The sequence below is a fragment of the Thamnophis sirtalis genome, unplaced genomic scaffold, assembly GCF_051295495.1.
Source record: "Thamnophis sirtalis isolate CommonGarterSnake01/CBP01778 unplaced genomic scaffold, rThaSir2_p1.2 scaffold_7, whole genome shotgun sequence".
Lineage (NCBI taxonomy): Eukaryota > Metazoa > Chordata > Lepidosauria > Squamata > Natricidae > Thamnophis > Thamnophis sirtalis.
The window spans coordinates 32,783,485-32,796,243 of NW_028261387.1; the positions used below are offsets into that span (position 1 = coordinate 32,783,485).

At 38.1% G+C, this 12,759-nt stretch overlaps 1 protein-coding gene across 3 annotated transcripts in view; it reads left to right on the top strand.

Moving 5' to 3' along the window:
• EPS15 (epidermal growth factor receptor pathway substrate 15) overlaps positions 1-12,759 on the top strand; it is a 70,275-nt gene that overhangs the window by 37,546 nt on the left and 19,970 nt on the right. For all 3 annotated transcript variants that reach the window (XM_087719667.1, XM_087719668.1, XM_087719666.1), the window contains exons 13-15: positions 5,810-5,882; positions 7,982-8,143; positions 9,695-9,892. In XM_087719667.1, coding sequence (XP_087575793.1) covers positions 5,810-5,882; positions 7,982-8,143; positions 9,695-9,892 — 433 coding nt within the window. The remainder of the gene's footprint in view (positions 1-5,809; positions 5,883-7,981; positions 8,144-9,694; positions 9,893-12,759) is intronic.

A 12,759-nucleotide genomic window follows, 5' to 3' on the forward strand; every position in this document is an offset into this window, starting at 1 on the left:
TTTTCCCATTGATCTACACTCATTACCCCATAATGACATAGTAAAAACAGACTTGTAGAAATGTCTGTAAATGTATTAAAAAGAAAAACTGAAATATTACATTGGCATAAGCATCCAGACCCTTCACTTAGTGCTTTGACCTTTGGCAGTAATTGCAGCCTGGAGACTTTTTAGGTATGATGCAACACGTTTTGCACACCTAGATTGGGGGATTTTCTGCCATTCTTCCTTGCAAATTCCCTCAAGCTCAGTCAGGTTGGATGGCGACTGTCAGTAGACAGCCATTTTCAGATCCCTCCAAAGATGGTCAATAGGGTTCACGTCAGAGTTCTGGTTGGGCCACTCTAGGACATTCACAGAACTGTCCCTAAGCCATTCCTATGTTGCCTTGGCTGTGTGCATAGGATGGTTGTCATGTTGGAAAGTGAACCTTCAGCCCAGTCTGAGGTCCTGAATGCTATGGAATAGGTTTTCATGGAGGATATCCCTGTGCTTTGCTCATTCAGCTTTTCCTCAACCCTGTCCAGTCTCCCAGTTCCTATTGCTGAAATACAACCCCACAGCATGATGCTGCCACCAACATGCTTTATTCGGATGATATTGGGCAGGTGATGAGCAGTGCCCAGTTTCCTCCAGACATAACATTTAGAATTGAAGTCAAACAATTCAATCTTGGTTTAATCAGACCAGAGAATCTTGTTCCTTACAGCCTGAGAGACCTTCAAGTGCTTTTTTTGCAAACTCCAGTTGGATTTTCCTGTGTTTTGCACTGAAGAGAGGCTTCCATCGATCCACGCTGTCATAAAGCCCATATTGGTGGAGGGCTGCATTGATGGTTGTCCCTCTGGAACACTGTCCCATCTCCACACAGGATGTCTGGAGCTCAATTAGAATGACCATCGGGTTCTTGGTCACCTCTCTTACTAAAGCCCTTCTCGCCTGATTGCTCAGATTGACCGGGTGACCAGCTCTTGGAAGAGTGCTGGTTGTGCCAAACCTCTTCTGTTTGAGAATTATGGAGGCCACTGGGTTCTTAGGAATCAAAGAAGCAGAAATTGTATTGCAGCCTTCCCAAGATCTGTGCCTTGCAATAATCCTATCTCTGAGCTATGCAGGCAGTTCCTCTGACCTCATAGTTTTTGTTTTGCTTTAGTATGCATTGTCAACTGTGAGGCCTTCTATAGAGAGGTGTGTGCCTTTCCAAATCATGTCCAATCAATTTAATTTACCACAGATGGACTCCAATTAAGGTGTAGGAATATGTCAGCAATGAGAGGAAATGAGAGGCATCTGCGCTAAATTTCAAGTGTTGTTGCAAAGGATCTGAAAACTTATGCCAGTGATGGTTAACCATTTTGGTGCCGAGTGCCCAAAGCGCAAGTGCGCGCAAATGCACGTACACATGCCCCATCCCCGCACATGCGAGCGCGTTCCCTACACATGCCTCCCCCTGCACATGTGCCCTGGACCCCGTTTTGGCTTCCAGTTTGGTGCAGGAGGCTTTTCAGGCCCAAAATGGGGCGCAGGGTGCTGTTGCAATCTCCGCAGTTTCTCTCCAGTGCGCCCAATCTTTCTCCTCCATTCCTGCCTCCCATGCCTTCCTCAATCTCTGCAGTTTCTCCCCAGAATGCCCAGGCTTTCTCCTCCATCCCTGCCTCCCCTGATATCCGCAGTTTCTCCCCAGTGCACCCAGGCTTTCTCCTCCATTTCTGTCATGGAGAGGCATCTGCGGAGGGTGGAACCTGTGGAGATCGGGGAAGGCATGGGAAGCAGAATTGGAGGAGAAAGCTGGGGTGCGCTGGGGAGAGAAAGGAAGGGCACGCTGGGGGGAAACTGCAGAGATTGAGGATGGCCCTGTGCATGTGTGGCAGAGACCCGAAGACCAGCTGGCTGGTGGGAGGCACGTGCACATGTGCGGTGGAGCTGGGCTGGAGAAATGGCTGGTGTGCCTGCAGAGAGGGCTCTGTGTGCCACGGGTTTGCCATCATGGACTTATGCCAATGTGATATTTCAGGGTTTTTTTCTTTTTAATAAATTTATTGACTTTTCTAAGAGTCTGTTTTCACTTTGTCATGGAGTACTGAGTGTAGATTAATGAGGAAAAAAATGAATTTTAACAACTGTAGAATCAGGCTGCAGCATAACAAAATTGACAAAAGTGAAGGAGGTCTGAATACTTTCTGTGAATGCACTGTATCTTAGAAATTGGAGGCTTAATCTATACAGTCTAAACTGGGCCTACTGTTGCATTTTGGACTGGCAGCATTTGCTTGCATAACTCTGGATCATTCATACATTAAAACATGGCATGTTCTTAACTGTTTCCCCCGTATTTGGAAACTATCCAGCAATGTTAATTTTTCTGGCATGAGGGTTGGCTAAATGAATTATTATAGAATATCAGAAAAAGTCTGTCTGATTTGCAATACTGAATAATTGACTGGTGTGTATGTGTGGTATTTGAATCTTTCTCTATTTTCAGAAAATGGTAAGGATTTGATGGATTTGAACAATTGAAAAAAGAGTTTACTCTGCTGGATTTTAAAAATCCATTATAACTTTTTTTTTCCCAGCAGGCCTTAAGGGCAAAACTACTATGGAAGGTTCCCTGATATAATTTAGCATTTTGTTAGAAATGGATTTATTTTGTCACTTAAGTGATCATTTGCCTTATATACATGTCTGTATCATTGGTGTCCTATATAGATGCCTGCTTGTTTCTATTTAGCTACGCAGCTGAGATGACTTTCATACCTTGGGTGATCTTGGTAAGAGTATATACTCTTAGTGTGTACTCCCAACATTATTTGCTCATCTCTTCAGTGAATACACCACCACCACAATGGGACAGCAAGGCACTTTGGAGACGATTCCCTGTAGTACTAAATCAAAATATATTTTTACCATGATTCATTGGTTTTGCAGTGTTTTATCACCACTTCTTATTCTGATACATAGATGTTTTCCTAAATACTTTGGGGACAGTGGTTGTTTTTTTAAAGTATGGATTTTGGGGTTGTTGTTTTTTTAAGTATGGATTTTTTAATGAAGTGTTTGATTCTGTGTGCATTATTTTCTATTGGGGAAGTCTTTGGAGAAGAGAAAGAAGCTATTATTTCACCCATTTACTTGGCTTTTTGTTTCAGGAATATTTACCTGTGAAATTTGTATGAACAAATTCATGCAGCTTTTTAGGCAACATCTTACATTGCCCTTCTTCGGACACTGGGATATTAGTTGGACTGCATTACTTGGTTGACTAGGGAAAAGAAAGTGATTGGCCCAATATCATCTGTTTGGTTTCTGTGCTTAAGGCAGGATTAGAACTCTGGTTTTCTTACTCTTAGTACATTGCCTCAACTATTAGGCCAAACTGGGATTATTGTTGTACATTAACTCTCATTTTAAAGTGATATATCAATCCCAGCAAATAAATTTGGTTAGCAGTTTATTAATATTATGATTAAAACGTAAATGATTAAAAGGTAAGTTAAAACCAGCATTTCAAGTTGCTATATTCACTGTGGTATGTCAGTAACAAAGCAAGCATAATTATGCTTATTGCCTTCAAAAGCCAATTTAAAATTAAAATATTTTTGAAGTACTATTTTTCTTTTTGGTTGTTAATAGTAAGTTGGCAATTTTTTCATTGAAGCATGTTTGTCTGTGTGTTACTTACATTTTGTGAATGTGTTCAGTGCTCATTTATTAACCTTTCTTTAACCAAAGCAAAAAAATGTTTCTGTTGATTTTGCAGATTGAATGACACAATGAAAGCATTATTATAGTGGAGTTTAATAATAATAAGGATTTATATAAAACTTCCCAATATTTCACTATCTAGATCAGGGGTAGTCAACCTTTTTATATACCTACCGCCCACTTTTGTATCTCTGTTAGTAGTAAAACTTTCTAACTGCCCACCAGTTCCACAGTAATGGTGATTTATAAAGTAGGGAAGTCAATTAAATAAAAAAAAAAGGAAAGTGCTTCAGTATCTGACAAAACCCCTACCACCCACCATGAAAGCTGGAACGCCCACAAGTCGGCGGTAGGGACCAGGTTGACTACCACTGATCTAGATATAGGCTAAGTTCACATATTTTTCAAAACCACAGTATGGCTTGTTAGTTTTGGCTTATAGTGATATATACGCCACCAAACACATATTGTGGCTTAGTGTTATAGGTAACTGCAACTCCTGATATAGAAGAATTTGGCTTTAACAGTATAGCTTTTAATATAATTTTTAGCATGGAAAAAATAATGGTAGCAGGTGTAGGATAAGACATTCAGTGTATGTGATCAGGGGATAAATAAGGTAATAACTAGAAATAGTGTGTATGTATGATAAATATAATGCCCACATGTTTGAATGTTTATTTTATTTATATGCTGCCCTTTTCCCCCGAAGGGGACTCAGGGCGGCTCACAACTCAACTAAGGGAGGGGGATACAGACAAAAATTAAAACAACGCGCAACAATACATAATTTAAAACACACAACAGTCATACCATTCGAGAAGGGGGTAGAAGCCTTTTAGCCCCAGGCCTGTCGGAATAGCCAGGTTTTGAGGGCTTTGCGGAAGGTCTGGAGGGTGGTGAGGGTTCGAATCTCCACGGGGAGTTCATTCCAGAGGGTCGGAGCAGCCACAGAGAAGGCTCTCCTCCGAGTAGTTGCCAGTCGACACTGGCCGGCGGATGGAATTCGGAGGAGGCCTAATCTGTGGGATCTAATCGGTCTAGAGGAGGTAATTGGCAGCAGGCGGTCTCTCAAGTACCCAGGTCCAATACCATGAAGGGCTTTATAAGTGACGACTAGCGCCTTGAAGCATATTCGGAGACCAATAGGCAGCCAGTGCAGCTCGCGGAGGATAGATGTTACGTGGGTGAACCGAGGTGCACCCACGATCGCTCGCGCGGCTGCATTCTGGACAAGCTGGAGTCGCCAAATGCTCTTCAAGGGCTGCCCCATGTAGAGCACGTTGCAGTAGTCCAGTGGATGCATGAATAATCTAGCTAAATCCAAAGGTGCTCTTTAGTTGAGACATCTTTAGCTCTTGGAAAAGGATACATTCAGCTAAAGCAAGGACATGTTCTCCTGTTTGATTTACTGTTAATGAATGAAAAAAAAATGAATTAATATAGTATAGTTTTATGAAGGCTTCTGTAAATGAATGTACAGAGGATTGTGAAATTGAACTGTTACAGTTTTTCTGTGGTTTTTCCCATTCATTCCATGACTGAAAACCTACTGAAAGCTGCAGCATCGTAAGGCATGGGGAAAAAAAATAGAGAGAGAGAGAGAGAGAGAGACATATAGCTTATCTTTAAGATTTTATGCTTCAAGTAACACAAAGTATTTAGTATTTTTATAGCGAAAAGAGCTAGCCCACAGGTTTCTATGTTGCATACTATATGTGCAATTCTAGTTCCAGAAGGGTTAAGTATATGAGAGCTGATGCAGTCCCTCCCTCTTTTTGCCAGACAGTTGTTCCATAGCAACAGTGAGATCACTGAAGACAGTATTTCATTGATTTCCCCCCCCCCCCTTTCCCCTTTGCTTTCTCTTTAAGCTGTCATTTCCACCTATCCATGACTGGGAGAGTAGACATCTTTTATATTTTAATATTTGGCCTACGTAGGACCATTCCTTTTGGCTTTTCTTTCTAAAGCAACACAATCAGTCTTAAAAAATTACATGTTTAGTTATGCATTTAAAAAGAGAGACTGGTTTAGGAGGTTGGATAACTGTGCCTGGCGTAACGGATGTTCTTAAATATTCCTGCCTTATTTGTTGGTCTTCTAGGGAAAAGAACAATGTGGAGCAAGACCTGAAGGAAAAAGGAGAGACAATCAAGCAGAAGACAAGTGAAGTCCAGGTAATTGTCATTTGAATTTTCAGAGTTGGTTGATATAAATAGACCCTTATTGAAAAAAATGTCTTTCAATGAATGGTTTCGTCTTTTAGCATATATGTTATAAGGATTTGTTCCCATTGTGATCAATATATTTGTTAGCTTAGGATTGAAATTGACCTGGTTAATTACATGAATGTCTGTATTATTTGGGAAATAGGCTGAGGGGGAAATGCAGCATTTTTTGTTAGATGTCAATTTTGGCAGTGATGTTATAATGCAAGCACTGTGGCTATGAATAACAGTTTGAGTTTTTGCTTGATATGAACAAGGATTTGCATCTATATGCATTCCTTAAAGCTGAAAATCTGTCGGTGCTTAAATGTAAATCCAGGTGAGAGAATCAAAATGAATCATGCATCCTAAGCTTTTACAGAATCATTTAATCCCTATTGTAACAGAAATAAATGTAGAGCAAAATGCAACCTTATCAAAGGCTGCATAATAGTTCTTTTAGATGGAGCCTTTTAAATTTATTCTTAACCAGTATTTTGTTGCTTTTGCATGACCATTTGCTGGTTATGCAAAATCAAGCAGAACTTACATAAAGCTATTCAGTTGGTTAACAGTTTTACTACAGGTGTTGATATATTTTAAGATTATACTAGCAAAATAATTTCCACATTAATATTTGTCCTATGACATCAATGAAGGGACTACAGAGCCCAGAATTCATTTGATTCTGGAAATCTATCTATCTATCTATCTATATCTATATCTATATCTATATATCTCTCCAACACTATCAGTAGTGTTCCATTGTAATGGAAAATGAATTTTAGAAGAAAAGCTTTAAAAAAGCAGAGTGTTACTAATGAAACAAACGAATAGTTTCTCTTGAATGTTCTTCTCTGATATAGATTGATGAATAGCTTGTTTCTGTACAATTATTTCTCTAATTATATTAATATTACATTAAGATTGCAAGAATATTACATTTCTTGTAGTCTTTCCAAGAAATATATTGTAATCCAGGCAACATAAGTAGCTTGCTTGATATGCTTTTTTAGGAAGACTTTACAAGATACAATTTTTAAAAATTTATTATAGATACATTTTCTGTCATGTCTTTGTATCCAAGGGCTTTAGCCAGGAGTGTAATGTTCAGAATCATCACTATAAAGTAGGAATGTTTTCAAAACGGGAACATAGCAGAACCCAATTGTTCTACCAGAATAATCAAGTTAAGTTGTGATTTAAGAGAAGTAAAATAAAAATGGCTGAAGTTTTTGTTCTGATTTCAGAACAGCCCTCTCTGAAGTTGAAATGGCCGATTTTTTTTCTGTGACTAGAAAGCCTTGATCTGTTATGAAATTATAACCAAACATTTTAATAATAATAGTATAATAAAACAAATTCTCATAACAAGTCTTGGTTCCAATTAAAACCATTTCACATTCAAATTGAAACCACAGGTTTAATCAAATTTAATTCTATTAGTGATATTGAAAGCTTTGCTCAAAAAGCAATCTAAATTGTGTGAAGCTTTTTGTCATTGATAAATCTTGAAATGTATCGTACTTCATTGATAGATGCTTGTATCCTGCAGTGTCTTAGCAATGTGTCTTTGGATACAGGTTGCAGGTAGCACTGGATGAATTGCAGTCATTCTGTTTCTGGGCCACTCTTATGAGTGATGCTTAGCAATAGCCGACAGACATCAGTTAGGGAGACATTTTCTTCTCTACCTTAAGTTGCCCATCTGCCATTTCCACCCACTGAATAGCACCACATTTGCTACTAAGAGAAAAATGTTCTCAGTAATTTTGATTAAGTATTGCTTTTCTTCAGTTCGTCTCTCTCATTTCCTTTCTCATACCCTTCCACCCTCTATTTTGATTTATTTTTCTGTGTGTATTTTATAAATTTCATATGACTTTGTTCATGATAATCCTTGTGAAATATGTGTGCTGAGACTATCTTCATTTTTTCAATTTTTCAAATATGCACCTACCTGTTCACATCCTCTCCCCTCCATCTTGCATCAGAAAGTTAAAATCATTACAACATCATATGATGGATGTTTTAAGAAGAAATGCAGGCCTGTGTTTTTCACTTTTCAGGATCTTCAAGATGAAGTAAGAAGGGAGAGCAATAACTTGCAGAACCTTTTGACTCAGAAGCAGGAGGCAGAAGAAATCCTAAATGGTCTAGAAGAAAAGAAAGCCTGGTTAGAAGAGCAGCTTAGTATGATACGGCAGAAATGTACAGAAGAAGTTGATCTAGTGAGTATTTTTACCTCAGCTGTAGAAAGCTGCATTTTCCTCACTGTTTCACTGGGACTGTTGTATATGTGATGTATATACTTAGGGATTCCTTGTTTAAAGAGATTGGCATGGAAATAAATGTATTAAAAATGAATAACCTCTCCACATCATTGTTGATTTGATTGCTGTGGGAGTTGTTAGACTACTGTTAATACTCTGTTGTGTTACAGGGTTTAGAGTTTTAAGCATTTTAATTAATGTATTCATTGTGAAAGCTACATTAATTATATTTGCATTGTCATGTCTCCGACCTTTATTAATTAACCAAAGAAAAAAAATGAATCAGAGAAAAAGAAGAAAAGAGCAACAACTTAACCACCAGATTCAGTAAGGAAAGAGTAATTGTAACTCCACATTTCTGGGATATAAGGGAGCTGAGGCTAAAAGGCACTGACTGCTCTTCTGTGGCAATGCTGATGCTCTGGAACAGCTTTTTACAGAGGTCTTTACCTCCTCCCTTCTGGCTTTCAGGAAACTACTAAAAATGGAGTTATTCCAGAGGGCATTCTCTTAATTTAAGCATTGCATCACCTTTAGGTGATGTTTTCAATAAAAGACTACTATATTTCATTGAAAACTTTCATACATCATCTCTCTTTGTAAGCATCAATTTTTAAATAAATAAATCATAATTGTTATTAAATAAATAGAGAGAGAAATAGCTGAGACAGGAACATCTGGGGATTTTTCCCAGCAGGAAACTCAAGTCCACTCTTAATTTATATTTTAAACTTGAGAATAAACAAACATGAAGTATGCAAGAGGAAAGAGGAAGCCTCTGGCACACTGTCAGTTCCCCAAATCATGATTTTGCATTTCAGGAATATTTTATCTGGGCCATCTGGTAAAATGACACAGCAAAAATAATGTTTTTGCAGTACAGCTTTTTTTGAATATGCCATGAAAGCATGTCTCATAATGCAACTATTAGCATGTTACAGTGGAATATTTTATTTTTTTATTAATTTATTTCTATCTCACCTTTATTATTTGTACAAATAACTCAAGGTGACAAACATATCCAACACACCTTCCTCCTCCTATTTTCCCCACAACAACCACTCTGTGAAGTGAGTTAGGCTGAGAGAGAGAATGACTGCCCCAAGAAGTCATAGTATCCTGCTTTCTAGTCTGGTGCCTCAACCACTAGACCCATGATGGTGGCCCACAACTCCCTTTCTGATGGCATATGAGCCGTCACCCCAGTTCGGCTCTGCTGCACATGCGTGCGTGCCTCCCACCAGCCAGCTGGTCTTTGGATCTCTGCCACACATGCGGGAGGGGAGAGGCGCATGCGGGAGGGCCTTGCACACATGTGCAAGGGGGCGCATTGCATTTTGGGCATTCAGGTGCGCACACACTTTGGGCACTCAGTCCGGAAAAGGTTAAGCATCACTGCAATAAACCAAACTGGCTCTGATACGCTTCTGGTTTGGTTAATTCTTTCTTGTTAAAAATGTTGATGGAGAGAACTGCTAGCTAGTTTTAAATTCACCTTTCACTTTATAGATTACATCTCTAAAAAAAGAAATAGCAGAGCAAGAATCAAAAATCTCTGGATATAAGGATGATTTGAGTAAAGCTCAAGAAGAGCTCAGCAGGCTACAGCAAGAAGCTTCAGAGTTAGAGAAAAATGTGGAGGAAGGAAAATTGCAATTAGCACCTCTCCAGCAGGATCTTCAAGACTCCCAACAAGATATAACTTTAGTAAGTCCCTCTGAAATTGTTCTTTTCCATCATGTTTCCATTGTTGAATTTCCTCAGTTACAAATGATACTCTATCATTCTACATTTAACTAAGAAATAAAGCTGAATTCAGTTGTTAAAGCTGAATTCCTCCTGTTCTGGTTTTATGTGTCATTCATAATAGTACATTTTTATAGTGTAAATTCTCAATTTCATGTACTCTAATTCAGATGAGTGAAAAGTATTAACCTGAGACAGGGAAATAAGTGTGTATTTATGTTACTGTTTTATATATTTAAAGTTTTATATGTCATCCATCACTATTTTCGAGGTTTGTGTTTTGCAATATATATAACAGTTTTTTTATTCATTTTCACATTCCATTTTACAATCACTTATATACTGGATATTTGCTATAAAAAAAGAAATAAAACAAAATAAAAAAGAAAACACAACTCATCATTCACAACCCCACCTGACACTTCCATCCTCCATACACCCCATCTTCCCCCTCCAACTTTCCTTTCCTCCCTCTAACACTCCCCTCCTACTTCCCTTTCCCCTCAAACCTTCCTTCTCCCCTTACTCCCAGCACGCCCTCCTTACATTCCCCTTACTCCTTCCTTACTCCTCCCTCTTCTTTTCCTCTACCTCCCTCCTTGGTGTATTCCTTTATTCAACTGTTGTTTATTAATATAATATGATAAAAAATAAAGTAAACCAAGGAAAAAAAATATAAAGAAAGAAAAGAAAAAAAAAAGAACAACCGTATACAAGTGCTTTCTTTTTCTTATTGAGACTATATTAACACCCACCCACCCACCCCCCATAAATCCCCATCCCTAATCCTCCCGACTTCCCAGGGCCCACACCTGGCACTGCCCTCTATCTAAAGTATCTTATGTTCGTATGGATTAAAAATAAAAGTAATATATTAAAAAAAAATAGATAGAAAGAAAATACAAATTATATAAAGGAAAAGAAAGAAAAAGAAAAGAAAACAAGAAAAAAAAAACCTTTGTGTTAAGCTCAGCCCCCCATCTTTATCTATGTTTAAATAGTGTAAGTCATTCTATATGTATTTTATTCTCGTCTCTTGCTTCTTTGTTATTTACCCCAACCTCCTGTAGGCTCTCCCATTCCTCTTCCTTAACCTTATATTCAGATAAACATTTATACAAATTTGTATAGACATCAGTATACAATCTAGCTCGAAAATAATCTCCCCAAACTTTCCCTTCTAGTAAAATTTAAGCAGCGTGGATCATTCCACATATTCAAATATTACTTTACAGAAGAATAATCTCGTCAAACTTTCCCTTCTAATAGGATTTAAACAGCGTAAATCATTCCGCGTGCATTTTACCCTCGTCCCTTGCTTCTCTAATATTTACCACTATTTCCCATAATCCCTCCAAATAATCTTTCTTAACCTTATTTTCAAACAGTAATTCACACAAGAGTCAAAATTTATACAAATTTGTGCAGACATCAATTTACAATCTAGCTCAAAATAATCTGACCAAACTTTCCCTTCTAGTAAAATTTAAGCAGTGTGGATCAAATATTACTTTACACAAAAGTCAGTTTGCATTCTATCTTAAAATGATCCCATCCAGCTTTCCTTTCTAATAGGATTTAAACAACGTAAATCATTCCGCATGCATTTTACCCTCATCCCTTGCTTGTCTGATATTTACCACTATCAAATTTATGCAGACATTAGTTTAAAATCTAACTCAAAATAATTTCACCAAGCTTTCCCTTCTAATAAAAATTAAATAGCATGGATCCTTCCACATATTCAAATAATACTTTCAACAAGAATCAGTTTACCTTCTATTTTAAAATGATCTCATCAAACTTTCCCTTCTAACAGAATTTAAACAGCGTAAATCATTCTGCATGCATTTTACATATATACATTCAGCATCACCCCACCAATATCCAATTCCGCTTTTTCTACCGGAGAGAGGTCGCAAACCCCCATTCAATCCACAACTTTGACGAATATTTTAGAATGTCTAAATCCTCGATCTCCGCTTTTCTGCTTCTCCGAGGGAGGGAGAGCTACCCCCTCCATCTTGCAGCCATGTGGTCTGTTGCTTGCCTTCTCCTTCAGCTTGTCTTTCCTCTTTTCCAAGTGAGTCAGGAAGTCCCGCCTTCAAAGTCTTGTAATAGAAATCTCGGGCCTCCGAAACAGAATTGAGACGAAGTCTTTGATTCTCAAATGTGACCGTAATGCCGGCTGGGGCCTCCCATTTATATTGAATCTGATGATTTCTAAGCTCTTTAGTTAAGAAAGTATAGTCTCTTCTTGCTTTTAACATCTGAGATGGTATTTCTTTGAAGACAATCACATCCTGGCCATCAACTCGCAAACTTTTATTGTAAAACTTTTGCATGATCGCATTTCTGGATTCTTTTGTGGAGAAATATATAATTATGTCCCTCGGGAGCTGTCGCTGTTCCGCTACCAACGAATTCTGGCGATAGATTTTCCGAATCTGCCAATCAAAATTAAGTCCCGGGCTTCCCACCGCATGGCTGAAGGCTTCAACAAAGGTCTGTTTCAGATTCTCTCGCTCCTTTTCGCGGAATCCTCTGACTCTTATTGCAAATGCCTTCTTGTTAAAGTTTATCATAACGAGCTGTTCTTGAGTATCTCTAATTTTTTGTTGTAATATTTGAATATTAGTAGTCAAATTAGAATTAGCCTCCTCCAAACTTTCCAATTTATTCTCTATTTCAGCGGTATAATCTGACAGGGCAGACACGGCTACAAACGTATTCGCCTTCATTTGGGCAATTTTAGACTTTAAATTACCATATAGCTCCAATACAAATTCTTTAATTTCTTGTTTAAAATCATTAAACATTTGAAAGAA